Genomic DNA, 26,491 nt, shown 5'->3' on the forward strand with positions numbered 1-26,491 from the left:
GCGAGGCGGTCACACCTTGAGACTGCCTCTATCAGGAAAGAAAGAAGGGTGGTTGTGGTGGGTGACTCCCTTCTCAGAGGAACCGAAGGCCCCATTTGCAGACCAGACCCAAACCATCAGGAAGTGCTCTGCCTTCCTGCGGCCCGGGTCAGGGACATAACCAGGAAACTCCCAAGGCTGGTTAGGTGCACTGGTTATTTTCCATTACTCATAGTTCAGGTGGGCAAGTGATGAAATTGCCCACAGAAGCCTACAGACTATGAAAAGAGATTTCAGGGGTTTAGGGCATTTAGTTCAAGGGGTGGGAGCTCAAGTGATTTTTTGTTCTATGCCTTCAGGAGCAGTGAGGAACACGGAGCAGGCTCGGAAAGCACAAGCAATGAATAAATGGCTCAGAGGCTGTGTCGAGCCAGAAACTTTGGGTTCTTTGATCATGGGGCAGTTTACTTGGCCCTTGGCCTGTTGTCTGTCAGCGGAACCCACATATCTCACAGGGGGCAATGAATCCTAGTGCAAGAGCTAGTGGGGCTGATTGAAAGAGCTTTAAACTAGCTACGAAGGGGGAAGGGGACAAAACAGGCCTCACAAGATGAGCCTAGGGGAACGATGCTTGAGCTGGCGGTGAGACAGGTGGCTCAGCTGAAGTGCATCTACATCAATGCACGCAGCATGGGCAACAAGCAGGAGCTGGAAGCCATTGTGCATCGGGCTGTGACCTGGTTACTGTTACTGAAACATGGTAGGACCGCTGCCGTGACTGGAGTGCTGTGGTGGATGGCTACAAGCTCTTCAGAAGAGATAGATGAAGGAGGAAGGGCGGTGGTGTGGCCCTTTATGTTAAAGACCGTTTTGATGTTGAAGAGTTTGGGGTTGGGAATGATGAAGTTGAGTGTCTGTGGGTAAGGATCAGGGGGAAGGTCTGTAGGGACAACATCTTGGTGGGGGTCTGTTACAGAGCACCTAATTAGGATGAAGAGTTGGATGAGGCATTCTACGAGGAGCCTGCGGAAGTCGCACAATTGTCAGCACTCGTTCTCATGAGAGACTTCAATTTCTCTGATGTATGTTGGAAATATAACACAGTACAGAAGAAGCAGTCCAAGGGGTTTCTGGAGTGCATAGAAGATAGCTTCCTTACACAGCTGGTAGGAGAGCCTACCAGGAGTGGTGCCCTGCTACACCTGCTATTCACTAATGGAGAAGGGCTGGTGGGAGAAGTGAAATTTGGGAACTGTCTTGAGCACAGTGACCATGAAATGGTAGAATTCTCTATTCTTGGAGATGTCAGAAGGGTGATTTAGCAAAACTGCTATCTTGAACTTCTAGAGGGTGGACTTTGACTGTTCAGGGTGCTTGTAGCATCCAAGGGTCCCTTGGGAGTTGCTCCTTAAGGGTAAAGGGGTCCAGGAAGCCTGGATGCTCCTCAAGAAGGAAATCTTAAAGAACAGTGCAAGAACAGGTTGTCCTGAGTGCCATAAGGCAAGCTGTAGGGGAGGAAGACTGGTGTGGACGAACAGGGAACAATTGTTGAGACTCCAGAAGAAAAAGAGAGTCTGTGTCCTCTGGAAGAAGGGACAGGCTACTTGGGGAGATTACAAGGAGGTTGCTAAGGTATGCAGGGAGGAAGTTAGGAGGGCAAAAGCCCAACTTGAACTCAGATTGGCCATTGCCATAAAAGAGAATAAGAAACCCTTCTACAAATACATCAAAGGTAAGAGAAGAACCAAGGAGAATTTCCATCCTTTACTTGATGCAGCGGGGAATGTGACCACTGAGGAAAAGGAGAAGGCTGAGGTCCTCAACGCCTTCTTTACATCTGCCTTTAATAGGCAGATCGGTTATCCTCAGGGCACTTTACTCCCTGATCTGGAAGTCTGGGATGCTATGCAGAATACACCCCCGATGATTCAGGTGGAGATGGCTAGAGAGCTCCTCCTCCATCTGGACTGTCACAAGTCCATGGGACTGGATGGGCTCCACCCCAGTGTGCTGAGGGAGCTGGAGAAGGTGATTCCCGAGCCATTCTCTTATGATCTACCAGTGCTCCTGGTTATCTGAAGGGATCCCAGAGGATTGGAGGCTCACTGATGTGACTCCCATCTACAAAAAGGGCCGTAAGAAGGATCTGGGGAACTGCAGACCTGTCAGCCTGACTTCGGTACCAAGGAAAGTCATGGAGCAAATCATCTTGGGTGAGATTGCAAGGCACGTGCGGGCATCCAGGGGATCAGACCCAGCCAGCACAGGTTCATGAAAGGCAGGTCGTGTATGAGCAACCTCATCTCCTTCTATGACTGGGTGACCAGACTGGTAGATGAGGGAAGGGCTGTTGATGTATCTACCTAGACTTCAGCAAAGCCTTTGACACGGTCTCTCACACTATTCTCCTGGGGAAAATGGCTGCTCGTGGCCTGGACAGATATACCCTTCTTTGGGTAAGGAACTGGCTGAGGGCCGTGCCCAATGGGTAGTGGTTAATGGAGTGAAGTCCAGCTGGTGACCCATTACGAGTGGTGTCCCCCAAGGGTCGGCACTGGGGCCCATCTTGTTTAATATCTTTATTGATGTCCTAGATGAGGGGATTGCGCGTACCCTCAGTAAGTTTGCAGATGACACCAAGTTGGGAGGTGATGTTGATCTGCCTGGGGGTAGGGAGGCCCTTCAGAGGGATCTGGATAAGCTGGATCACTGGGCTGAGGTGAATGGGATGAGGTTCAACAAAGCCAAGTGTCAGGTCCTGCACTTTGGCCACAACAACCCCAAGCAGCGTTATAGGCTTGGGGACGAGTGGTTGGGTGATTGTGAAGAGGAAAGGGACCTGGGGGTGTTATATCAGAGGAAGTTTAGATTAGACATAAGGAAAACTTTTTCTCTCTGAGAGCGGTCAGGCGCTGGAATGGCTGCATAGGGAGGCAGTGGTAGCCGTCCCTGGCAGTGTTCAATAGGCACCTGGATGAGGAGCTGCGAGATCTGGGTTAGTGCTTGTGGTAGCAGTGGTAAGGGGAGGGCAGTTGGACTGGATGATCTGGTAGGTCCTTTCCAACCTCGTGATTCTATGATTCCTTCTTCTTCTTTCCTTCCTCTTTTCTCTTCCCTCCTTTCTTTCCTCTTTTCTCTTCCCTCCTTTCTTTCCTCTTTTCTCTTCCCTCCTTTCTTTCCTCTTTTCTCTTCCCTCCTTTCTTTCCTCTTTTCTCTTCCCTCCTTTCTTTCCTCCTTTCTTTTCCCTCCTTTCCTTCCTCTTTTACCTCTCTCCTTTCTTTCTCTCTCTTCCCCTCCTCTCCCCCTCTCCCTCCCAGTCTCCCCCCACCCAACAACACCTGGGCTCACTCAGTCCCCTCTGCAGCACCTCCCTGGCCCAGGCTGCCCTGTGACCCCACACCCAGCACAGCTGCCATCCTGAGGCCTCACAGGGTGCCCCATGTGGGCCCTGACCCCGGTGTGCCACCAGGCCGAGGGCACAGCCCTGTGCTGCTGTGTGTTCGGTACCGGGGCCTGGGGAGGGAGGGAGAGGAGCACGTGTTCCCCTATGACATCTGTGTTCTGTGCTTTCTGGCCCATTATGGAGATCAGAGCGGGTGCCTGTGAGGGTTATGGAGGGTTTGGGGAGCGGAGGCTGTGTTCTCTCAGGGGTTGATGTTTGGCTGTGCTGCCTCCTGGGGCCTTTGGTGGTGATATGGGGCTGCTGTGGGGACAGAAGTGACCACGGCCTGGTTGTGTGCCCAGCAAGCTGCCACTTCCTCCTTCTTCACCATTACTGACAGCATTCCCCAGTCACAGACGGGCCATAAAGCTGTGTTTCCCCATATTTGTCCATCCGTGTTCAAGTCGAGCCCTCTCTCCTTCCCTGTTCCAACAGGTGCTTCCCCAGCAGTTGATGGTGGATGGGGAGCAGTGATAGGAGCACCCTGAGATGGTGGCAGTGCCATCCTGGAGCTGCAATCCATGGCAAGGTGAGTGTGCACACACAGGGCCTCTTCCCATCCCACTGCTGCACAGCATTGGGTTTGGGGCAGATTCAGTGTAATTCCTAAAAGAGAATTCCTAAAAGAGGGCTGTGAGAGCTGATATCACACACACTGTTTGCTCTGATTGTGTCCCATGGCTGTGAGCATCACTATGCAGATAGGAGTGAGCAGTTCTGCCACGTCCCATCCACAGCTATTGGGTGCTGTGGTGCTCCTCTGGGTGAAAATCCTCCAGAAAGGAAAACTCAGCAGGAAGAAGGGAGAGCAGAGAGCTTCAGAGGAGGAGTGGGACATGGGACGTGGGAAGGGCCGGGGCTCCTTCTCCTGGCTGAGATCTGGCTCAGGCAGCTGTCAGATGGCACTGGGACCTATCCATGATGGGAAGCACTGGGGACAGAGATGGAAAGGCAGCTCAGCCAGAAACAGGTGTGTGATTTAATCTAGAGCCATGTGTGCTTCACGTAGAGCATCTGCTGTGACAGATGTGCCTCAGGTGGAGAGATGGGTGATAAATCACTGGCACAAATCCAGTTGGGGCTGGAGCACAGTGGGGAATGCATCAGAGTGGAGCTGAGTGCTGCCACTGACTTGGTACGGACCCTGCTTTCCCCAGGGGAAGTTTTGCTGTGTGGGGCAGCCAGGTGGAAGTCAAAGGAACGTCTCTGGGCTGCTCGATGCCCTGAACCAACTCATCAAGGGAGAAACCTGGTCCTGTCCCCACCCAGGGATGCATCCCCTGCCTCCCCAAGACATGCTCTTCTCCTGTGCCCCAAAGAAGGCTGTGCCATCTCAATCCCTCTGTGGATGCACTCATTTCACTCCTCTGGCTATGGAGAGCCCAGGATAGCTGGCACAGGCTCAGGCTTTTATTCTGAAGTTCCTGAGGCTGCATACATAGATTCCCTCATCCTGTGACACTGCAGCTGGGGACACCATGAGCTGTGTCCCTGGAGAGCAGGGACCTGCACACCCCACAGCCAGTGCCTCCATCACACCTGGGAGCAGGAGACCACTCTCCACTCCTCTTCTTGCTGCGATAGAGAACATTCTTGCTTTTCTTGTTGCTGGGCTCAATGCAATGGCTGTGATGGGGCAGCAGCTTTGCATTGTCTGCGCTCCGTTGGTGTGAGGGACGCAGAGCCCCGGCTGGTGGGAAGGAGCCAGGGCCGCATCCGGCACACAATGATCCCTTCTGTGGCTGCTGGTGGGGTGATGTGGGACGGAAACGCTGCTCACCAGCTTCCTCACAGCTCTGCTGACACTGCCATGGAACGCAGGAGCCATGGGGTGCGTGGCCTCTGACCCGCCATGCGCTGATGGCAAAGGGAGGCTGGTTCCCACCAAACAAAACCCTTGCACCCCAAAAAGCAGCAGAGATCCTGACTCCCTTGGGGTACCTTGGGTGCCCTTCTGGATGCCCATCTGAGCACCTGCCTCCCCTGGTCCCGGGGCAAGTGATGTACTGGAGAGCAGAGAACATGGGCATTGCTATTGTGGGGCCATAAAAGCCAGCCAGAGATGCCAGGCAACAAGGGGAAGGGGAGGGCAGGCAGCTCCAGTGGAGAGAACACCCAGCCTGGAGCCGCTCCCCATACGGAAGAGCTCTTCCCATGGAGCTGCACGGGGAGGAGATGCCTCTGAGAAGAAACAGCCACCATCCCTATGTGCTGGGGGCCAAAAAGCAGCAAGAGTCACCGAGCGAGCACTGCCAGCACTCACTGGCTGTGTTCGACCTCTCCTTGATGTTTATAGAACAAGATGCTCCAGCACCCCCAGCAGCCCCACCAACCCCAGGATCCCCCCCCATCCCAACCCCATAACCGGGGGTGCCGGGTTGGCAGCACCAGGCCGGGCCTGGGCAGGGTCAGCTCTGGCTTCAGCGAGCCGGGGCACTCGGCCACAATGTCCCCGTTGATGGCGGTGGCGCAGATGGAGACAAACGGTCCCGTTGTTGTGCGCGCGGGGTGGCAGCGGGGTGAATGAGCCCTCTGTGCTCCGGCGGTGGGTGGAGAGACGGAGGAGAGACGGCGCTCGGGGTGGCAGCGGGAGCCTCGCTCCACGCCTCGAACCGGCAGCTCTGGGGAAGGAGATCCTTCTTATTTGGTTTCTCCATCCCCACCGGGTCGGGTGAGCTGGAGCTGCCGTTTAGGGGATGGCGTAGGGTCGGGGCAGCTGCCGCAGGCTGCTTGGGGAGAGCCTGTTCCATGTCGGAGCAGCACTGCCCCCCCCGCCCCGAGCCCCGGCCAGCCCTGGAGAGAAGGACGGACTGCAGGGAGCAGCTGGAGCAAAGGAAGAGGTGATGGGGGCTGAGGACGCGGGGCCTGGCACGGGGGGGCCGCGGGAGGTGAGGGGCGGGTGGGTGCCGGCGACCGTGGCATGAGATGCCAAGGCATGGGGGATGGGAGGAGCGTGCCCGTGATGGGCATAGGGTGAGGAGAGCCTGAGCCAGAGCTGCCGGGGGCTGGAGGCGGTGGTGCCTTGTGTGCGGTTCCCTAAAATTCAGCTTGCGAAGGGGTCGGTGCCCATAAGGGAAGATCTAGGGGATGGCTGCTGCGGGGAGCATCGGACCCGAGGGGATGCGGGGCTGGGGCCGGGACGTGGATGTGCTGGGGGCCACGGCTGGCACGGCCACGTCCTCGCACTGCGGCTGCCGGCTGCAGTGGGGCTTTCCACCCAACGGATGAGAGCCGGCGCCAGCAGCCGCTCCGCAGCGACGGGAGCCCCAGGACAAAGCCTCTACTTCGGCATTTCTCCTGCCGAGCTATTAATAATTAAGCCACTCATTTAAGGCAAAGTCAATAGAGTAACTGGGCTGGGAACTGTTTGCAAGGAACACCCCGCCAGAGGCGGCCTGGGTGGAGCTCAGCATCCCCTTGGCATCCCTGCCAGCGGGGCCGGGTGCCGGCAGCCATGGGGATGCTGCGGGCGGCTCGGCCGTGTTCTCGCCATCATTCCTGCCGCTCGGAAAGCCCAGGGAGCAGCACTCGGCTCGGAAGAGGTCGGTGAGGGCGAGCCGTGCCCGGCGTCTGGTTACGCTTCCCATCCATTATTCATCGAGATGGAAATCTCAGCTGCGGCGTGGCTCGCTGCCCTCCGCCGGGACAGGGCAGGAGAGATGCAGGGGGAGGACGGAGCCAAGCGCTGCGGGGAGGCTTCGTGCACAGCGGGGCGAGACGACGCCGGGGGCCCGGTAGCGTTTCCGCGTGGTTTTTCTCTGTAAAAACCCCCCTGGAGGTCTTTGCTGCTCGCTGTACGTGCCAGGCTGCAGGAACCGCAGCGGGTGTTTGCGTCGCGTTATCCGGAGGGCGGCTCAAGGGTGCGAAGGACGGATGGAGGCCGTATGGGTGTCGGATGGAAGGCGGGTAGGGCGGCTCGGCCGCTGTCCCTGTGGACGCCTCTGTGCGTCCTCTGTGCGTCCTGCTGGGAGCAGAGCCCTGCTGCAATGCGGCACCTGGGCAGCCACGCTGCGATGTGCGGTGCTGGGGGGAGGGGGGGATATGCATGCAAACGTGCCCTTGTCTGCAGTGCTGCGGGCTGTCCGTGTCCTTGCCTGGAGCTGTGCGTGCACCTACAGCCGTGTCCTTGTGTGTGTGTGTGAGTTCCTGTGTCTGCGTGCACGTGCACAGCTGTGCGTGTGACCTGGTGTGCAGGCAGGAATGCGTGAGAGGTGTGAGATGTCTGCACGTGTAACGCGCGGAGATGTGCACCCTGTGTGTGCATTGTGACCGTGAGCATGCACAGATGTGTGTGTGTGCCCCTGTGCATGCATGCATGGGTGCATATGGATGCGTGTGCCCTATGCGTGCACACGTATGTGTATGTGTGTATGTGTGTGTGTGTGTGTGTGTGTGCTGCAGGCAGGTCCATGCCTGCCCCAGCTCTGGTGCAGCCCAGAAGCACGGATCAGGACCTCCAGTGCTCAGTGCCAAGTTGTCTCCATCCCAAATGTTTGCTGGCATTGGAGCCAATCACCTGTTCCTCCCACCTCAGCTTTTCAAGTTTTGCCTTTGCAAAGGGAATTGCTCTTGGTTTTTGCAGCACAGGGAAGAGTGCTATAGCACTGACAGAGCTGTGGCACCTTGGCTGCAAATTCCTCTTGGCCAAGGATGAGCCTGGCACTGGTTCTCCTCTTCCTAGCCCCTAAAAGCTTCCTGTGACACTCTTCATGCTTTATTTCTCATTATTTGTCTTCCATAAGGTTTGCTCCCCACGCTCCCCATCCCTTACCATCTGCATTGCTGATAGCTGTGTCTCCTCTGCCCCTTGCAGGTGACCACGATGCTGCATCAACATGGGAAGCCCTGGAGGTCCATGTGCAAGGGGCTCATCCTGGGGACCCTCCTGACCAGCTTCATGCTGCTGCTCTACTCCTACGCTGTGCCCCCGCTGCAAGTCAGCATGACAGAGTGAGTGTGGGGACCCCGTGTCACTCAGGCTGACCCTGGTGGCTTTGTGCTGGGATGTCATTGTCCTCACATGACACACCTGGTGCTGTCTGTGTGATGGGAAGGCTCCTGGGGAGGCTCGGGGTGCTCTTCTTGGGGTGTACAAAGGGTACAGTTGGGTGCCATGCTCATTGCTACCCACCCCCTCCAAACCCAGCACTCAGCAGGGCTCAAGTGACGGCTGTTTCCCCAGGAATGGGAGCAGCGTGTCTACAGAGAACATTATCCCATTTATAAAACAGCTCTGTGAGTGGGCATTCTATAAGCTTCTTGCTCCTGTTCTCCTACATTGCAATGCAACGGCGTTAGCGAGGATCAGCTCTGCAGCTTCATGGAGCTGCCCGAAGTCACTCAATCCTGGAGCATCTGTTACCAGCTCTGTGCATCTCAGATAGCACAGGGCTTGTTTGTTCTGCTGGCTCCTCTGACAGCCGTCACCCGTACAGCCACACCATCCCGTTATGTCTCTGCTCACCGCTGCCCTCTCTCTCCTCCCCACCAGGATCCCCGTCCCCTCCTGCTCCTCCTCCCAGCTGCAAGCCAAGGGGCCAGCGATAGCCAACGGCACGCTCAGCGCTTCGGGAGCCAACTGCCGGCCCAAGCTGGACATCATGTTCATGAAAACCCACAAGACAGCCAGCAGCACCATCCTCAACATCCTCTTCCGCTTCGGGGAGAAGCACCGCCTCAAATTCGCCTTCCCCAACGGCCGCAATGACTTCTACTACCCGTCCTTCTTCGAGCGGAGCCAGGTGCAGCACTACCGCCCTGGAATGTGCTTCAACATCATCTGCAACCACATGCGCTTCCACTACGAGGAGGTGCGCAAGCTCCTGCCGGCGGACACCACCTTCGTGACGGTGCTGAGGGACCCTGCCTACCTCTTCGAGTCCTCCTTCCACTACTTCGGGCGCGTCATCCCCCTCACCTGGAAGCTGCCGGGGGAGGACAAGCTGGCCGAGTTCTTGCGGGACCCCTGGCATTACTACGACCCGAATGGGTTCAACGCTCACTACCTCCAAAATCTTCTCTTCTTCGATTTGGGCTACGACAACAACATGAACGCCGACAGCCCACTGGTGGAGCAGCGCATCCGGGAGATAGAGCAGCGCTTCCACCTGGTCATGCTGCTGGAGTACTTCGACGAGTCCCTGGTGCTGCTGAAGGAGCTGCTGTGCTGGCAGCTGGAGGATATCCTCTACTTCAAGCTCAACGCTCGCAAGGGTTCCACCGTCTCCCGGCTGACGCCTGAGCTCTACGACAAGGCGACTGCTTGGAACCTCATTGATGCCAAGCTCTACCGATATTTCAATGCCACCTTCTGGCGGAAAGTGGAGGCCTACGGGAGGGAGCGGATGGCCAAGGATGTGGCTGAGCTGCAGCGGGAGAATGAGAAGATGAAGAGCATCTGCATTGACGGGGGGCACGCCGTGGACGCCAGCGCCATCCAGGAGTCCTCCATGCAGCCCTGGCAGCCGCTGGGGGAGAAATCCATCCTGGGTTACAACTTGAAGAAGAAGATCAACAAGAAGCACCAGAAGCTGTGCCGCAAGATGCTGACGCCTGAGATCCAGTACCTGACGGACCTCGGGGTCAACCTGTGGATCACCAAGCTATGGAGCCGCGTGCGGGACTTCCTCAAGTGGTAGGAGCAGCAGGTGCCCTGCAGGAGAGCTGGCGGCTCACGTCTTCCTTCCTTCATGTGTCTTTGGTTTAGACACGAGCAGAACACCATGGTGGGTCCCCAGCCAACCCCGGGCACCCAAGAGTGGCGGAGGCGATGTGGGGACCCAGTTTGGAGGACGCAGGCTGTATGGGTTGCTTGAGGGTTTGAGGTTTTTCCCAACAGGATCCACTTCTTCCTTCCATGTGGAAATGCCAGAGGTGGTATGCAAAGGGCAGGGCCCCATCGTGCCCCTGTTGCTGCAACAGACCTCCACCACCACGTCCCTGGAAGTGCACAGCGGGTCAGACAGCAGTGGGACCCATGGAGCACGGGGCCAGGGACCTGCGGGGATTTTGGAGCTCACACTGATTCACACCCAAAGGGCTGCTCTCACCACTCCCTATCCTTCCATCCCAGATTTTGGGCTCCCTGTCTGAGCCCATCATGCCAACCATGCTGCTTGGGCTTCCCAAGCCCATGGGTCCTCAGTGAACCTGTGGCTGTTGGTCCCCCAGCAAGCCCCGGCAGGTTTCTAAGCATTATGCATGCTTGAGTTTCGAGAGCATCAAAACCACCCCAAAGCCTGTGCCAGCAGTGGTCCCCAGCAGCACCCGTGGCAGCAGATCCCCCCAGCATGCTGTTTTCCCAGTTAGAGGACCCCGTGGTGCTGATCCCTCCTGGGGACACTCTGGTAGGACCACGAGGTCTGGTGAGAACTGGTGTGGGGAGCAAGCGTGGAGCCCACAGTGCCAGCACCTGGGGTGAGTGACACACAGGGACAAGGCAGGAGCAGACTGGGTGCAGCGTGGCGACAGACTGGGCAGAGCTGGTGGTGAGGACAGCCCCAATGGGAACCACCGCATCACAGGGAGCCCTCGGGTGTTCAGGCCGGGCTGGATGACAATGGCATGGGGCAAAGCCAAGAGTGGCCCAGGTCGTGGCACTGTGTGGGGTGACAGCAGGTTGTCACCTGCCTGGGGCAGCAGCGGGGAGCCCAGCTCTGCTACCCTCTGTGTGTTCATGTTCTGCTCTGTTTGTGAAGGCAAGCAATAAAACGATGACAAAAAAAAAAAAAAAGAAAGAAAAAAAAAGCAATTCTACTTTTGTAAGATAATTGTATTGTATATTTGGCAGTTTTTAATACACCAATGGTCCAGCTGGTCTCCGTTGGTCTTTGTTCTTCTCTATGGGGATTGGAGGTAGCTGTGGGGTGTCACTGAATTGGCAAGACCCAAAGATGCTCTCTGAGATGGGCAGGGAGAGGGCACTTGGGTGCTGCAAGGAGGCTTCCATGGATCTTCATGGCCTTCTCCAAGTCCCCAGGCCTGACTTAGAACCCACTTGCCTGTAGGAGAAGCTCTTGTCCCAGCAGCTGCACTCTGCAGTGCAGGAGCGCTTAATGGAGCTGGGTGGGTGCCACAGGGGGGAAGGTTGGTGTGGTGGGGAGTGGGACTTGTGAGGTGGGATAAGGGTGGGATGGTAGGGCCAAGATCATATATGCGACAGAGGCTGTACGGTGAGACCTGTATTGTCCAGTGGGACAAAGAGCATCTATGGGACCACCAGGAACAGACTGTGGGACCAAACCATGCAGCACCACTAACACCAGCACAAGGTGATGACACCAAACAGAGTGCAGGACCAGAAGCACATGGTGGGAACAAAACTAAATGGTTGGGACTCTGTGAAATTTTACTGCAGTGAACACCAAGCAAATCCCTTTCCCTTTCCTCCTCCACCCCCTCAAAAAAAAAAAAAAAAAAAAAAAAGTCAAACCAACGCAAAACAAAACAAAAACCAAGCAGCTCCAGGTGAGGGCAGTTTGCAGCCACCTGCTACTTAAAGGCCTGCAGGGCTGGGGCTGGGCTGTGCTGCTGCTCTCTGAGGATGAGGCTGTTTTGGGTGCTGCTGAGTGGGGCTGTGCTGGGAGTGGCAGGTGAGTAGGGCCGGTTGTGTGGGGGAGGTGGGGGGTGGGTGACCTCCTGCTGCTGGTTCCCAGTGTCCTGCTGGTGGAGAGGAGCTCTGTGAGCTCCATGTGTCCCCAAGCTACCTCCTCTCCGTGAGCTCCAGGGATACCTGAGGAGCTGCGTGTCCCTAGTGTAGCTTTGGCACAGCCCCCAGCCCTGCCAGACAATCTCTCACCTTGTTGCAGAGACCACCACGGCTCCAGCTGCTCCAGCATCTTCTGGTCACAAAGCAGTTGCTCTGAGGGTCTCCCTGGGTGTGGGGACACAAACTGTGGCCCTAGTGCCTGCTGGTGCCACCCCAGGGCTGTGTGCTCAGCCCCGCTCGGAGGAGCCCCCTGTGAACTTCACCTTAAGGCTGCTGGATGGTGAGTGCTCTGTGTTGTGTGTTAAGTCCTAATCTGGGGGGGTGAGACCAGATGATGGAGCCCGGCAGCCATCCAGCAGGGGATGAGAGCTCTCTCATGTGGAGGCTCCAGAACCTGGGGAGCGCTGGAGGCAAAGACCCCTATGGTTGATGCTCTGAGCCAAATTCTACGTCCCATCCGCAGCAGGATGCTGTCCTGAACCTTCCTTCCCTTCTCCTTCAGGGGATCCCGGTGCCACAAAGAGGCCATTGGTGCTCAGCCGCGGTTCTGTGCTGCACCTGGAGGCCAGGGTGGATGCCAGCCCCGATGTGTCCCCCAGGATCTTCGTGGAGCAGTGCTATGGGACGGGATCGGGGCAGCGGGCTCACCCCAGGAAGAGCTACATGGTGGTGAACAGCCATGGGTCAGTGGTGGGGGGAGAGGTGCTGGGGTCAGCCTGGGAATGTCCCCAACTTGTCCTTGGGTCTCCTCAGGTGTCTGCATGGCTCAGGGCTGGGCAGTGTGTCCATCCAGCAGCAGAGAGGGATGTCTGTCCTCCAGCTCTCCATCCTGGCCCCTGTGCTGGAGGCTGAGCCTGAGGAGGAGGTGAGGTCGTGGTGGAGGTCTGAGTCTTCCCAACAAGCTGTCCCCCTGTGGGCACTGTGCCACTCTCCCCAGCGGCTCCTGCTTCCCAGCGGGGTGGTCAGTGCTCCAGGGGAGGCCATAGAGGTGGCAGTGAGGATGGCTGCTGTCTTGGCAGGTCTACGTGCACTGCCTGCTGTCAGCATGGGGTGCCAGGAGGCACAGCCCGATGTCCTGCTTCTACAATGACACCACGGCCAGGTGAGTTCGACCAAAGGATCCCGCTGGGAGGAGTTGAGACCCAAAGGGATCTCCATTTGTGGGCATGGTGCCATGTGTATCTTGGGGTGGAAGCTGGGGACCCTCAGATCTGTCCTTCCCTCCCAGGTGGCAAAATGCAGAGGATCCCTCCCGGAACACCATATGTGACTGCTGTGACACTCAGTGTCCCCCTGGTGACACCAGGCTTGGAGAGCAGCCAGGTACATCCCTGGGGACTGTGCTGGGTGGGGAGGGCTGCAGCCACAGAAGAGCTGTAGGATGCACATCCTCACAGAGTTCCCAGGAGAAGGGATGCTCCACTGGGAGACAGCGGGCCCACTGCTGGTGCGGGAGCTGGAGCCATGGTTTGAAGGTGAGCAAACGACCCTGAGCTTCTCCCCGTGACCCCACACCGACTGACTGCATGGGAGCTGGGCTCCCCATGCCCCAACCCCACTAACTGCGTTGTCCCGCAGCGCCGTGCCGCACGGTGAAGAAGCTGCTGCTGGCTGGGCTGGCCCTGGTGGGCAGCGTTGTGGTGGTGGCCGTCACTGTGGGCAGTTTGCTGGGGTTGGGGCTGGCTGCGTGGCGGCTGCGGGGGGCACGGCCTGTCCGACGACCCCCGAGGAGGCAGTGTCCCTTCCAGGCTGAGCTGCAGGCTGTGGTGGGAGCTCTGGTCCCCCGGGAGGAGGAGAAACATGGAGAGAGTGGGATGGAGTACCGCAGCCTGGAGCTGGGAGCGCTGTGAGATGTTCTCTGCAATAAAAAGTCACTTTTCTTTAAATATACGAGTTTGTTGTTTCCCCCTCTTGAGGGTGGTATGGGGCATGTAGCCTCCAGGCAGGACAGTGTGACAGCTGGTGCTGTACCCAGCGGGCTGGGGAGGCCTGGGATGCGGGGGTAAGGCTGTATCCTGCAGGACATGAGTGCTTTTGGGGTTGGGCTGCCTGTCCCAACGGAGGGCACTGCAAGGAGCCCTCCCCTGCATGGGGATGGTGGGCTGGGGGTGCAGGAACCCTGCAGCACCCACAAGGATGGAGCTTCCTGGAGGGTGCCGAGCACTGGGGCAGGACGTGCTGCCCAGCCTGGTGTCCCCATTAGGGAGCTGTTATGTCTCCCCTCCTGCCACCCAAACACCACCCGCAGCAGGTAATGTTTGAAATAGTTTATTTGGACCAAGTGCAGGGTGCATGCAGCCACTCCGTGGCCAAAACCTGAGTGTGGGTTCACAGTGCAGGGGATGCAATGCCCCAAAGCCAGCAGCGTGCCTCAGTTTCCCCTCCCAGCTCTGCGTGGCACTGTGGCTCAGGGTGCAGACGGGGGCTCCTCGGTGCCATACAGCTTGCGGATACTGGAGTCCATCAGGAAATCCACAGACCTGCAGCAGGGCGAAAGGCCCCTCGCTGTCACCTTCGGGTCCCCCTGCAATGTGCCCCATCCACCCTCCTGCTGTCCCCAGTGTCACCCCACTAATCCCCAGCGCCTGCTAATCCCTACCAGCTCCTCCATCCCCATGCAGGGACGTGTCCCAAGCTCCCTCCTGGACTGCAGTGGGGATCACAGTGGCTATCCCCACTCATTCCTGTGACTCTCACCTGTCGATGGGGGTGATGATGACAGGGATGGCGGCCAGCCCCAGTGCGGTGGTGGCCCACTTTCGGACAGGCAGAGGCCAACGGGTGAGGGAGGCCAGCAGGGCCAGCGAGGCGGCACACAGGCGGTTGATGGTGAAGCCTGGGATGGCCACCGAGGCCAGGCTCTGCCACACGAAGGTATCTGCCACTGCCACCCCCACCCGCCGTGTCCTGCTGGGGTCCTGAGCGTGGGTCTGTTGGGAGAGCAGAGCGGGTGTGGGATGGGGGCACGTGGGGATGCGGGGGCTGCAGGGGGGGCCACTCACCGCCGCAGCTTTCCTGCCCTTGTCGATGGCATCGGCTGTCACGTAGGCTGTGGCCACCCCATAGCTGGCCCACACGGCTGCTACCGGGACGATGGGACGGAAGGACTCGCCCACCTCGTTGGCATAACCTGGGGGGCAGCGGGCGACAGGGAGGCGGCGTCACCCCAACTCCGGGGGTCACCTTGGTCCCAGCGTCGGGACCGCGGGGGGAAAGGTGGTGGCAGCGGGCAGGGTCCGGCCCAGGGGGTTTAGCGGGACAGAAACGCGGGGACGGAGCGTCCCGGAGCTCGGGGAGTGGCAGAGCCGACGCCCGGTGCCGGCGTCCGGAGCCAGCGCTGGTACCGAGAGCTGGCGGCGTCGGTACTCAGTGCTCGCTGTCACGGTCGGTACCGGGTTCCCCGCCGTGCCAGCCCCAGTGCACGGTTCCCGACGCCAGCCCCGATGCCCGGTGCGGCAGCTCACCCAGGTAGCGGACCCACGTGTCCCGGTAGAGGTCGGGCTCCTCCGCCCCCATGGCGCGCTTCCGCCAGCGCCCGCTCGAAACCCCGCCCCCATTTTGCGTCACCATATCAGGCCCCGCCCCCTTCCCCGCACGCCGTCCTTGGCACCGCCCCCTTGCCCGGCTCTAAGATGGCGGCGGGGAAGTCGAGGCCGGGCACGTGACCCGACCGCAGCCGCCACGTGGGTGGGATGCACAGCCGGGATGTGGGGCTGAGAGGAAACGGGGGCCGGCTGTGGGCGCACGGCAGGGGAGGGCGCGGGGGCCTGATGGGAGGCTGAGGGCATAGATAAGGGCTGAGGGAGGCAGCCGAGCCTGGAGTATGGGGCTGAGACAGACAACGGGGTCTGGGTACGGGGCCGAGGGAGGAATAGGGTCTGGTGATGAGGGGAAGCAGAGCCTGGGGATGGGGTGGAAGGACAACAACCAGCCAAGCCATGTCACTGTCCCTCTCTTTACTGCCGCCACCGCACCCAGCCCCACTGCTGGGGGCCTCATAAGGCACAGAGGGGCCGACAGCCCCGGGCACAGCCCCCCGGGTCCCTGAGCCGCGGGGCACCGGCCCCCCTTCTTCCATCCTCCGTGCTGCCATCACGAGCTGTGGTCCAGGGCCACCTCGCCCAGCTTGTCCCCGAGCTGCTGGATCTGCTGGGCTGAGGTAGCGTCGGGCAGCAGCACCTCCACGCTGTAGTTCACCTTCTTGGCATGGATGTAGCTGTAGGTGTTGTCGAAGCGCAGGACGTCTGCAGGACCAGGGATGCGAGGGTCAGGGCGCTGGGACAGACCACGGGGGTGGGGACGAGGGGGCACTCACAGATGCCAGGGGTGGAGCAGGTGAGGGAGCCGTCCTCGGGCACCATGTGTGCGTTGTAGCGCTGGGTGGGAAGCACCTCGGTCATGTCGCCTGCCCGCTGCCGCTCCCCGACCTTCGTCTTCAGGTACACCCCAAAGCCCACGTCGGCCCCTTCTGACTTAAACTGCCACCTGCCAGAGAGACCCGGGGTCACCGCCGCCTGCCTCAATATCCTCATCCCCATAGCACGGACCCCCCTCACCTGAGCACGCAGCCGGGGGCGAGGATCTCGTACTCCACCTGGTGGGATGAGCCCCTGTTAACCACCGCTGTGTGCTCATAGGGCTGTGCCAGCTGGTCCCTCACATAGTACTGCTTCGGCACTTCCCCTCCGTAGTTGATCTGTAAAGGGATAGTTTTGGGCACAGGGCATGGCCATCCCGTAGCCCTCACGCTGCGGGGACCGCTCCTCACCTTGCTGGGGCACTTGGGGTTCCCATCGGGGTCTGTCAGTGTGCCCCCGTACTCCACTGGGATCTGCGAGGGGTCGATGTACTTCTGCAGGACCTCCTTCCAGTTGGCTGCGGGATAGCGGGGCGTTCAGAGGGGCTGAGACCCACACGGGGACCTCGGCCTGAGGTGGGGATCCCCGAGGCTGCATGGGCAGGGTGAGGGTTATCGCAGCCCCACTCACATCCCAGCACCATGACCTTCTTGCGAGTGTCCTCGCTCAGGAAGTGCTTGACCAGGTTGTAGGCCACTGGGAAGATCTTGGGAGCTGGTGAGCAGAGCTGGGTGTTAGGGCAGCCATCCCAGCACGATGCCCAGCTGCATGCCCACACCTTGCTCACCCTTCACAATGAACAGGCGCTTCAGGGACTCGGGGTAATTCTCCTCAAACATCGCCAGGAGCTGCGAGATGGGGAGAGGTTTAACATCCACATCCTCCCGCCCCAAGCACCGCCTGGGGCAGCCCCACCTGCACACGCTTTGCACAGGTGAGGACCCTAAACAGAGGCCCCATGCACCTGCCCAAACTGCAGTGAGGCCTGGGACCTGAGTCACAGCCAGTCCCTGGCTCACCCTGCAGCCCAAGGACACAAGGGATGAAGTTCCGACCTCAGCCATTGTGGTCCCTCCAAGCCTCACCTCACCATATGCCTCCACCGCTGGCTTCCAGAGGTGCTTCAAGCCCAGGCCCTCGCAGTCGTAGACCATCAGCACCATCTCAACCTTCTTGCCCAGCTGGGACAGGGGCAGAGCCATCAGGTAGGACAATGAGTTCATAGACCAAGAAGCATCAGCCACTGCCAAGTCCCTGCTGCCATCTGTCCCTGCTCATTGCCACCCCTGGGGCACAGGGCAGCCCAGTGCCAGTCCCTTTTCCCATAATGGGCCCAGTGCTTCCTCTGGAGCATCAGTGCAGGAGAAAGGTGCGGTGCTGGGACAGGGACACAGGTGGCAGCAAGGACTGTGGTTGGTGGGATGTGCAGGAACTTATGGAGCTGGCAGAAATCAGGGCTGATGACAGTGGGGATAGGGAAGGGGTGGTCTTGTGGGTTTGGTGGACATATGGATGTGTGGGGACAGCCAGGCAGTCGCCCACCTTCTGGCTCTGCTTCTCACATTCCTGCCGCAGCAGCTCGCAGTCACGGAACTTGTTCTTGAGCAGGTCCTGCTTGGAGGCAGAGAAGAGCAGCCCCTTGGGGTCCAGCGGCCCGATGATATCGTACCAGACAGGGCTGCCCTCCCGGTCGTATCCGCACATGCCTCCAGCCATGTACTTCCTGATCACCTGCGGGAGCACCGTAAGTTGGGGACGCCCGTCTCAGGCTGGGGACACCCACCACGGGCCGAGGACCCCCACCTCAGGTGCCTCCCATGCAACGATGTTGTCGGCATCCATGCGTTTGCGGACCTCCACGTGCTGTGAAGGCGAGGCAGAGCGAATCGGGGTGAGGGCACACGGGGTCTCAAGGACACCCCAGTCCCTCGGCCGGGCTCCCCCAGCACGGGGACCCCCCTCACCTTGCGGAGCATGGCCTCTGACTTGGGCAGGTCGAAGCTGCGTGCTGCGAGAGAGCAGAGAGTGGAGCTCAGCCCCGCGCGAGGCGCAGCCGGGACATCACCGCTGAACCTGCCGCCCTCTGCCCCGCTGCCAGCTTGCTAAAGTCCAGGTGCAGGCAGCACCTCGGCGCGGTGCCCGCAGCCCCCATGGGATGTCCCAGCCCCACCGTGCCCCCCGGGCTTACCTCGGAGCCATTTCAAGAGAAAGTGATCGTCCTGGGAGGGCAGCGAGGGGAGCACGTCTTTGATGTTCTCTCGGAACTGCGGGGAGAAGGGGCACCACCATCAGCAGGGCTGGGGATGTGGCCTTGTGCCCAAAACCCGAAGTTTGTCCCCAGGGCAGCCGGCAGCACAGAGCAGTCTCTGCTCCCCTTCCTGCCACGGGAGGGTCCCCAGACCAGTCTCCTTGCGTAAGGCAGCCAGCCCGTGCCCTCCAAAGCGAGGTTTCAGCCCTCTGCCCCCTGCACGGCGTCTGAGCTCCGGGCTGTGCACCAGGCAGTCACCGCACATGCCTCGGGCACCGCCGAGGTCGGCAGTGAGCAGGGATGCCGCCCTGGGGCAGGCGGTGTAAATCCCCCCATGCACCGTACCAGCCCGTAACGAGGCTGACCGGATTATCCCCGCCTGAATTTAGGTGTAATTAAACCTGGGATTAACTCCCTCACCCAGAGGAAAACAACACGGTCGCGGGCGGGTGGGAGGGGACAGGTTTCACAGCTCCTTGCATCAGGGTTGCAACCACGCAGTGTCCCGTCCCCAAATCCCAGCTGAGCACCGGCACAGCCGTACCCGCCCGGGTCATCGCCCGCGGGCCGGAGTTCGGCTCGGTTCTCCCCGCGATAAGATAACGCAGCCACTGTTGTACCCTCGGTGATCGATGCCCACAGAGGCCAATAAACCCCAGCAAGGTTGCTGCAGGTGGGACGAGGCAAAGCCACCGGATGTCCCCCAGCAGGTGACAGCCACCATTTCGGCTGGGCGCCCTCCACCCGGCAGCAGTGCCTTCCCAGGCAGGGAGACGTTCCCCCATGCCACATTTTTGCAGGATGGAAGCGTCGTGGGGCGGAGGGAGGCACGGCACGCATCCAGGAGTATCACCGTCCCGCGGGACCTCCGGGTGCCGAGCTCCGTGCTGGAAACGGGGTGCAAGCAGAGCCCTTGGGATGCTCGCCGTGCCGGGAGAAGCAAAGCTGTGTCATCGGGCCTCCCCGTGTCCCGCGGATCTGCGTCCCGCATTCCTCTGCTGCCGGGTCCCGGAGGTGATGGGACCCCGGTCCCGGCGACATGCAACCCGGGGACCCCCGCGGACCCCACGGCCGAGGTGGGCGCAGCGGAGCGCCCCGCCGTCTCCCCGGTGCCGGTCTCACCTGCGCCAGCGCCTCCGCCTGCCGCGGGCTCAGCTCCCCGACGCGGCCGCTCATGGTGCCGGCCCCGCGCCCCCGGCGCCGCCTCTTAAGGGCGGCCGGGATGGAGCTGGGCGAGGCGGCTCCGCCCTGTGCCGCCTCCAGCCCCGGTGCCGGCCTTGGACTGTGCCCGGCAGGGGTGGCCGCGCGGGTACGGCACGGTGTGCGGCTGGGACGGGTGGGAGATGGGATGGGGATGGGGATGGGGATGGGGATGGGGATGGGGATGGGGATGGGGATGGGGATGGGGATGGGGATGGGGATGGGGTTGGGGATGGGGATGGGGATGGGGATGGGGTTGGGGTTGGGGATGGGGATGGGGAAGGGGGCGGGGAAGGGGGCAGGTGGAGATGGGAAAGCGATGGGGGCAGGGGATAGGAGATGGGGTAGGGAGTGAGGGGACAGGATGGGAGATGGAGACAGGAGATGGAGACAAGGATGGGCATTGGGACGTTGGGACAGGTGGAGATGGGACAGAGGTCGTGACATGGTGGGAGATGGGGACAGGAGATGGAGATGGGGATGGGCTCTGGAGTAGGGGGTAAGTGGAGATGGGATGGCAATAGGGGCAGGGGATAGGAGATGGGGTAGGGACTGGTGGGGAAATGGAGACAGGAGATAGGGATGGGGGTGGGCACTGGAGCAGGGGACAGGTGGAGGTGGGACAGAGATGGGGAAGGGGACAGGAGATGGAGACAGGGGTGGCAGATGTAGCAGGGGAGAGGTGGAGATGAGACAGATGCAGACAGGGTAGGAGATGGGACAGGGACAGAGACAGACATGGATGGGCATTGGGGCAAGGGATAGACGGAAACGGGACAGAGATGGGGACAGGGAGGAAGATGGAGCAGGCAAAGGTGGGGTCAGGGTGGGAGGTGGGGAAAGAGACAGATGAGATGGAGGACAGAGGTTGGACATGGAGAGGCATTGGGGCAAGGGACAGATGGGAACAGGGGACAGAGATGGGGATTGGAAATGGGACAGGGTAGAAAGGTGGGGTTATAAAAAGAAGCAGGAAAACAGACAAGTCTCAGGCACAGGGGAGGACTGAGATGAGGGACTGGGGTCAGAGCACCAGGGAGAGAAGATAGGAACAAGAGAGAAGGTAGGGAGATGGGACAGAGGCAGATGACACAAATGGGGGCAGAGACAAGAGGTGGAGAAGGGGAACAGAGGTGGGGACAAGGCTGCAAGATGGGGCAGGGGAGAGGGTACAGAGAGCAGGGATGGGAGATGTAAAAGGCAATAGATAGGAACAGGAGCTGGGGACAGGGAATGGAAAACAGGGATAAGAGATTGGGGCCAGGGACAGATGGAGGCACCAGGGGAATGGGGTACAGGAGTTGTGCAGGTACCTGTGGGCAGGAGTGATGCTTGTGTTCCCAGGTGGGCTGTGTGCGTCTCGAGGAACCAGGGATGTCCCACAGGCTTGAAGACCCTTGTCCCTTGGGCTGGGGGCTGCTGTGATCCCCACAGATGTGCCTCAGTGTGCACACTGCCCATGGCACAGCCCTGCCAGAGACCCTGCAGACTTGTCCCTAGCTTGGGTCCCAACGGGTTGTGGAGTGCTGTGCCAACATTGCACACGTGTGTGCCTGGACATGTGCATGCAGTGACATGTTGAGGGCACATGGATGGGGGCCCATTGTCCCTTCAGCCTCATCCCCATGCTTGGTGTTCTACCAGTGCCAGTGGTGGGCTTAGTCCCTGTCACTTCCCTGCTCATGTGGTGGTTCCCAATCACATCCCAGTCTTAATACCTGTCCCTGCACGCAGATTAATCTCCATCCCACGGCTGGTACCGATGCCTCTCCCTTATCTCCATCTCCATCCAATTCCATGCACACTTTTCCACTACCCATCAGCAACCTCATCCCCATCCCTTCCACTTTCTACTTTATCCTTTCCATCCCAAATCCTTTCCATTTCTCCTTCATGTTCTCTTTCCCTTCCCAATCCCCACCCAATCCCCATCCCAATCTCCATCCCAATCCCCATCCCCATCCTCATTCCCATCCCCTTCCCCTTCCTATCCCCTTCACAATCCCCATCCCCATCCCCATCCCCATCCCCACCACTATCCCCATCACTATTCCCTTCCCCTTCCCATCCCCTTCCCAATCCCCATCCCAATCCCCACCCCATTTCCATTACTTCATCCGAGCCTGTCGTTCAGTAACGAGCAGAGAGCATGCAAGGTCAGCACTGAACCCGGTCGTGTTTAATAGCTGAATTAAAAGCCTGGAAGAAGAGCAGAGTGTCCTCCCCCTCCACTTTCCCTCTTCGTCCTCATCCCACCCTCTTTTTCCCCCCAACCTCTCCCCTAAAAGCGCTCATCCTCCATCCCTCCTTTCGGACCTCCCCGCCGCATGGGGGCGCTGTGCGGCGGCTCGGTGCAGCCATGGCGGCGCTGCGTGCCGCTCTGCTGGCGCCGCTGCTGGCGCTGAGCCGGGCCGGGCCGGGACCGGCGGCCTCCGCCCACGTGGAGGTGGCCGTGTCGGGGCCGGGGGACGCGGCCGGGGACGGCGACGGGACGGCGGCGGGTCCCGGCGGCTCCTACACGCTGCACGGGGCCCTGCTGGGAGGCGGGAGCGGGCCGGGCCGCGGGGAGCCGCGGGAAGAGGAGATCGGGGGGCGGCTGGTGTTGGTGAGCTGGGGGAGGTGGGGTGTGGGAAGGTATTTGGGGTCGATGTGGGGAACTGGGGAGTGCCGGAAACGGGGGGAGATGGGACCTGTGTGAGCTTTGGGATTGGGGTTAGTGGGGTAAGATGGGAACCGGGGGCATACAGGGGAGCGCTGGGAGCATTTGGAGCCATGGGAGGGGGTGTGGGGGCTGGATGGGGGCGTGATGTCAGCACTGTGTGCCCCCCTACAACTCCCCTGCTGCCAGCCCTGTGCCCTCACCCTGCCTGCTGGCCAGCTGCCTTGGAATGCCGTGACCTGTCTGTGTGTCCCTGACCTGTCCTTGTGTCCAGGTGGGGGATGCGGAGCCGGAGCTGGGTGCTGCTGACAGCTGGATCGGGGTGGTGCCCGTGGGTGAGGAGCCGGCAGACAGCCCCCGCAGTGCCAAGGAGGAGTCCTTCACTGCTGCTGTGGTCAGCAAGGTGAGAGCTCCATCAGCAACGGCCCGCAGACACCTTCTGGGGTGCTCAGCAGGGATGTGGGCAGTGCCAGCCCGTTGTGCTGAGCCTTCTGTCCCTGCAGATGAAGCGAGCCCTGGTGCTGGGGGCCTCAGCCCTGCTCATCCTGGCACTGAACCAGAATGCGATCCGAGAGGTAGGAGAGCCCTGCAGTCCTACTAGCACGCTGGGTGCCCTCCTGCCCCACTCACAGCTGTTGTTTTTCTGTCCGGTGCAGCTGGATGTCTCCCAGCTCCTTGCAAAGCCCGTCATCGTGATCCAATCCTCAGACAATGTCACCAGGCTGCTGGGAGCACTGCTGCGGTGAGCGTTCCCTTGCAGCAGTCTGATTTGTGCAGTGGGCAGCAGAGCACAGCCAGCACTCGTGCAGTGTGGGGAGGCAGAAGGGGCTCGGAAGGTGTCTGGCACGCTCAGCTTGGCATGGGAGCAGGGGCATCTGTGGTGGCTTCACTGATTGGGAAACAGGCACGGAGCAGGGATGTGAAGTTGCTGAGAGGACTGGGTGGAAAATATCACTGCCATTTCCTCCGTGTGTCCCTCTGTCCTTGTACACATCTCAGGAGTGGCCTCCCTCAGTGCCCGGCAGGAATAGGGCTGCTGGCTGCTGGGGATGCTGCATGTGGCTGATGCTCTTTGTGCCTCTTGCTCATAGAGGACTACGGGCTACAGCGAAGATCACATACCAGGCGGTGCTGCTGGAGAACCTGGTATGTAAGTCCTCCATCTCCTCTGTTTGGGTATGAGGACAGGGGCATGGCAGTGGGGAAGCCTGCAAGGAGCAGGAGCCAGCTCTGCAAGTGCTGTTGGAGCTTCTGGTGTCTCTCAGTCCTGCCCCCTGTACTGCAACATGCTGTTGTGGTGACGCGGTGTCCTGCCTTGCAGGGGGTGACACTCACCCTGTGGTCCACCTGTGGCCTGTCCCGAGGGGGCCTCTATGGCGAGTGGCAGGGTGTCATCTGCACTGGGGAGAACAGCTCGCAGGTCCAGGTGCGTCACAGATGTCCCCGTGGCCACTCCTCAGTGTCACCACAACTGGGGATGAGGCTGGGGGTGAAGCAAGGGTCTCCCCCTCGCCCCCCTGAGCGCCTGGTGGTGCTGTCCCTGCAGAAGTACCTGCAGCAGCTGTGGAACACCATCCTGCTCGTCGCTCTGCTCCTCTGCACGGGGGTGATCGTGCAGGCACAGCGGCAGTCACGGCAAGGCCTGTCGGAGCGGGATGCTGAGGTGGGACGTGGGGCGTGGGGACTGTTTTGTTTGGAGGAGAGGAGGATGAGGGGAGACCTCACTGTTCTCTGCAACTTCCTGAAAGGAGGTTGCGGCAAGGAGGGCGTTGGTTTCTTTTTCTCATGTGAAGTGTAGATGGGATGTGAGGCAATGGCCTCGGATTGCACCAGGGGAGGTTTAGGTTGGATGCGAGGATAAATTTATTCACAAAAAGGGTGGTTAGATGTGGGAAGGGCTGCCCAGGGAGGTGGCAGTCACTATCTCTTGGAGATATTGAAGGTATTTGGTAGGTATTTAAGAGATGTGTGGCATAGCACTTAAGAACGTAGCTGACTGTTGGAACCGTAGTGTTAGTCGATGGACTTGATGTTCTAATGGATCTTTTCCAACCAACGTGATTCTATGCTCCGCTCATTTCGCCTCACCTCCCGCTCTGTGTCTCCAGCTGGACCTGAAGCAGCACATTCGGCGGCGGCTGTTGGCCCTGAAGACCCGGCGGTACAATCCTGGCAAGGCGCTGCGGAGCCGGGCCTGTGAGATCGATAGCTGTGCCGTGTGCCTGGACCAGTTCAGCAAGAGCCAGGTCAGACTGGTGGCGTTGGTCCCGGTGACGATTTGGGGCCATGCATGCTAATGCCACCCCTTTGCTCTGTTCCATGGGGCTGAGCCTTCTCGTGCTTCATCAGGGCGGGGGTGTCCCCGTGAGAGGGACGTGTGGTTGGGGACTGCCCCCCTCTGTGGGCAGGGGACAGATTGCTGTGCTCCTCATGGCTCACATGTCCCATCTGCTTCTCTCCCTGCAGTGGCTGCGTGTGCTGCCATGTTCCCACGAGTTTCACCGGGACTGTGTGGACCCCTGGCTCCTCCTGCAGCAGACCTGCCCACTCTGCAAGCATAACATCCTAGGTGAGAGCAGCTCTGGGACTAGAGGATCCTGAGGGGCCCCCACGCATCCTGCACCCCAGTTCACCCTCTGGGGAGCATGTTCATGCCAGGGCAAGATCTGGGGAGGAAGTGGTGCCAGCCACAGGCTGCTCTGCTCTTGTGATCCCCGTGTGACACCTCCCCATCCTTCTCCCTTGCAGGGAACTGCTGTGGAGAGAGCTAGTCGGCCCAATGGACGTGCTCCAGGGACAGACGGACCCATGGCTGCTCTAGGGAAGAGCTGGGGAAGAACAGGGCAGGCTTGGGGTGAGCTGTGCTCGGAACTGGAGCAAGGCTCAGCGCAGCCGTGCCCTTTGCAGCACCAGGCAGTGCCTGGCCCTTAGGAGAGTGAAGACTTTGGGGGGGTTCTCCCTGCTTGGTGTGAGTAGAGGGGCCAGGGGCACGGCTGGGCATTTGCCAAATGGCTGAGGGATGGGTGCCAGGGAAAGCACTCATGGGTATAACTGGGGAGGGGCCACTGAGGCTGTCGGCAGAGTCTGCAGGCACTGAAGGGAAGAGCGCAGGTCTGGCTGTTCCCTCTCCCTGCTCATCATTTTTTCTAAGTCTTTTCTATTTGCCTGCGGCTGCAACAGGTGGGCAGCACCAGGCTGGGAGCCCGCCTGCACCTGGGGCTCTGCCACAGCTGAGGGACGGGAGGGGGGGAGGATGAACCACTTTATTTATACTAACTTATTAGAAAGGACAGTACGAGTTAGCTGAACACAGAGTGCTCGGGGACTCGCTGTGAGCCTGCAAGGGCTCTTGTTCCATGTGGCAGCTGGAGCTGCAGCACTACTCGTGGCCGTTGCTATTAAATACAGAGCTCAGAGAGGCTGCTGTGTCTTGTGTTGTGTGGTCCTTGGTCCTGCTGACCACTTTTCCCTGCCGCAAGAGGCTGCAGCCTATGCTGGCAAGTTAAGCCTCTGAGTTCTCCTCAAAGCGGCGTAGCTGCCTCCTGGGAACAGCTCCCTGGCCTGAGCCTCGCCTCGCTGTGCTTAGGCATGGTGTGGGTGCTCCTGAGTTGGTCAGGATCAGAGCCATGCCAAGGACTGCAGCAGCAGCTGAGCTACAGGCAGCTGAACTCCAGTACCCAGGAATGCCGCCAGCCCTGCTCTGCTCGTTGTTCAGAGCCATCTCTGCGTGCTGAAAATTTCCCCCCAGGCCTCCTTGCCTGAATGCTGGTCTTCTTGCTGCCAGCAGTGCTTGTACCTGACCCACTCCAGTCACCACCGCTATACAGTGGTGCTGGGGCTGCTGTGTTGTGGGAGACAGGAGGGGAACACAGCAGCCCAACCCATGCACCCCACTGCC

At 59.9% G+C, this 26,491-nt stretch overlaps 5 protein-coding genes across 7 annotated transcripts; 3 read left to right on the forward strand and 2 right to left on the reverse strand.

Annotated features, from left to right (window-relative positions):
- Window positions 1-5,947: 5,947 nt before the first annotated feature.
- On the forward strand, window positions 5,948-11,232 carry GAL3ST1 (galactose-3-O-sulfotransferase 1). The gene is made up of 3 exons (XM_085238502.1): window positions 5,948-6,261; window positions 8,235-8,371; window positions 8,913-11,232. Exons 2-3 carry the CDS (start codon window positions 8,244-8,246, stop codon window positions 10,057-10,059), a joined length of 1,275 nt encoding a protein of 424 aa, XP_085094628.1. The 5' UTR covers window positions 5,948-6,261; window positions 8,235-8,243; the 3' UTR covers window positions 10,060-11,232.
- A 731-nt stretch (window positions 11,233-11,963) lies between these two features.
- Window positions 11,964-13,978, forward strand: LOC104913589 (zona pellucida sperm-binding protein 3-like). Its single transcript, XM_010720491.4, has 8 exons — window positions 11,964-12,012; window positions 12,229-12,408; window positions 12,631-12,811; window positions 12,882-12,993; window positions 13,148-13,230; window positions 13,357-13,451; window positions 13,526-13,603; window positions 13,707-13,978. The coding sequence occupies exons 1-8, from the start codon at window positions 11,964-11,966 to the stop codon at window positions 13,976-13,978; spliced, it is 1,050 nt and encodes a 349-aa protein (XP_010718793.2).
- Window positions 13,979-14,380: 402 nt separating this feature from the next.
- On the reverse strand, window positions 14,381-15,727 carry MTFP1 (mitochondrial fission process 1). Of its 2 annotated transcripts, XM_010720426.3 has the most exons (4): window positions 15,593-15,726; window positions 15,131-15,258; window positions 14,826-15,058; window positions 14,381-14,608 (listed from the first exon to the last, which is right to left on the reverse strand). In XM_010720426.3, exons 1-4 carry the CDS (start codon window positions 15,696-15,698, stop codon window positions 14,536-14,538), a joined length of 540 nt encoding a protein of 179 aa, XP_010718728.1. In that variant the 5' UTR covers window positions 15,699-15,726; the 3' UTR covers window positions 14,381-14,535. The 2 variants fall into 2 exon arrangements, with proteins under 2 accessions (XP_010718728.1, XP_085094629.1); XM_085238503.1 differs by having other exon boundaries at window positions 14,826-15,258; window positions 15,593-15,727.
- A 342-nt stretch (window positions 15,728-16,069) lies between these two features.
- On the reverse strand, window positions 16,070-19,981 carry SEC14L2 (SEC14 like lipid binding 2). The gene is made up of 12 exons (XM_010720427.3): window positions 19,857-19,981; window positions 18,675-18,750; window positions 18,451-18,494; window positions 18,290-18,349; window positions 18,029-18,217; window positions 17,572-17,667; window positions 17,274-17,334; window positions 17,117-17,200; window positions 16,897-17,003; window positions 16,685-16,824; window positions 16,444-16,613; window positions 16,070-16,372 (listed from the first exon to the last, which is right to left on the reverse strand). The coding sequence occupies exons 1-12, from the start codon at window positions 19,908-19,910 to the stop codon at window positions 16,221-16,223; spliced, it is 1,233 nt and encodes a 410-aa protein (XP_010718729.2). The 5' UTR covers window positions 19,911-19,981; the 3' UTR covers window positions 16,070-16,220.
- A 2,260-nt stretch (window positions 19,982-22,241) lies between these two features.
- On the forward strand, window positions 22,242-26,012 carry RNF215 (ring finger protein 215). Of its 2 annotated transcripts, XM_085238147.1 has the most exons (10): window positions 22,244-22,539; window positions 22,868-22,996; window positions 23,097-23,168; window positions 23,250-23,335; window positions 23,685-23,739; window positions 23,915-24,019; window positions 24,140-24,256; window positions 24,702-24,839; window positions 25,060-25,162; window positions 25,342-26,012. In XM_085238147.1, exons 1-10 carry the CDS (start codon window positions 22,294-22,296, stop codon window positions 25,362-25,364), a joined length of 1,074 nt encoding a protein of 357 aa, XP_085094273.1. In that variant the 5' UTR covers window positions 22,244-22,293; the 3' UTR covers window positions 25,365-26,012. The 2 variants fall into 2 exon arrangements, with proteins under 2 accessions (XP_085094274.1, XP_085094273.1); XM_085238148.1 differs by lacking the exon at window positions 23,097-23,168 and having other exon boundaries at window positions 22,242-22,539.
- Window positions 26,013-26,491: the final 479 nt, after the last annotated feature.

Source organism: Meleagris gallopavo, chromosome 17, assembly GCF_905368555.1.
Source record: "Meleagris gallopavo chromosome 17, MGAL_WU_HG_1.1, whole genome shotgun sequence".
Lineage (NCBI taxonomy): Eukaryota > Metazoa > Chordata > Aves > Galliformes > Phasianidae > Meleagris > Meleagris gallopavo.

Coding starts and splice junctions, on each gene's coding strand:
- GAL3ST1 (XM_085238502.1), top strand. CDS start 8,244: ATGCTGCATCAACATGGGAAGCCCTGGAGGTCCATGTGCAAGGGGCTC. Junction 8,372..8,912: donor CTGCAAGTCAGCATGACAGA/GTGAGTGTGGGG, acceptor CCTCCCCACCAG/GATCCCCGTCCCCTCCTGCT.
- LOC104913589 (XM_010720491.4), top strand. CDS start 11,964: ATGAGGCTGTTTTGGGTGCTGCTGAGTGGGGCTGTGCTGGGAGTGGCA. Junction 12,994..13,147: donor AGGCTGAGCCTGAGGAGGAG/GTGAGGTCGTGG, acceptor CTGTCTTGGCAG/GTCTACGTGCACTGCCTGCT. Junction 13,231..13,356: donor TACAATGACACCACGGCCAG/GTGAGTTCGACC, acceptor CTTCCCTCCCAG/GTGGCAAAATGCAGAGGATC.
- MTFP1 (XM_085238503.1), bottom strand. CDS start 15,698: ATGGTGACGCAAAATGGGGGCGGGGTTTCGAGCGGGCGCTGGCGGAAG. Junction 15,259..15,592: donor CACGTGGGTCCGCTACCTGG/GTGAGCTGCCGC, acceptor GCTGCCCCCCAG/GTTATGCCAACGAGGTGGGC. Junction 14,609..14,825: donor ATCATCACCCCCATCGACAG/GTGAGAGTCACA, acceptor GCCCTGCTGCAG/GTCTGTGGATTTCCTGATGG.
- SEC14L2 (XM_010720427.3), bottom strand. CDS start 19,910: ATGAGCGGCCGCGTCGGGGAGCTGAGCCCGCGGCAGGCGGAGGCGCTG. Junction 18,751..19,856: donor AGGCGGAGGCGCTGGCGCAG/GTGAGACCGGCA, acceptor TTCTCCCCGCAG/TTCCGAGAGAACATCAAAGA. Junction 17,668..18,028: donor GTGAGAAGCAGAGCCAGAAG/GTGGGCGACTGC, acceptor CCCCTGTCCCAG/CTGGGCAAGAAGGTTGAGAT.
- RNF215 (XM_085238147.1), top strand. CDS start 22,294: ATGGCGGCGCTGCGTGCCGCTCTGCTGGCGCCGCTGCTGGCGCTGAGC. Junction 23,740..23,914: donor CGGTGCTGCTGGAGAACCTG/GTATGTAAGTCC, acceptor CCTGCCTTGCAG/GGGGTGACACTCACCCTGTG. Junction 24,020..24,139: donor AGAACAGCTCGCAGGTCCAG/GTGCGTCACAGA, acceptor CTGTCCCTGCAG/AAGTACCTGCAGCAGCTGTG.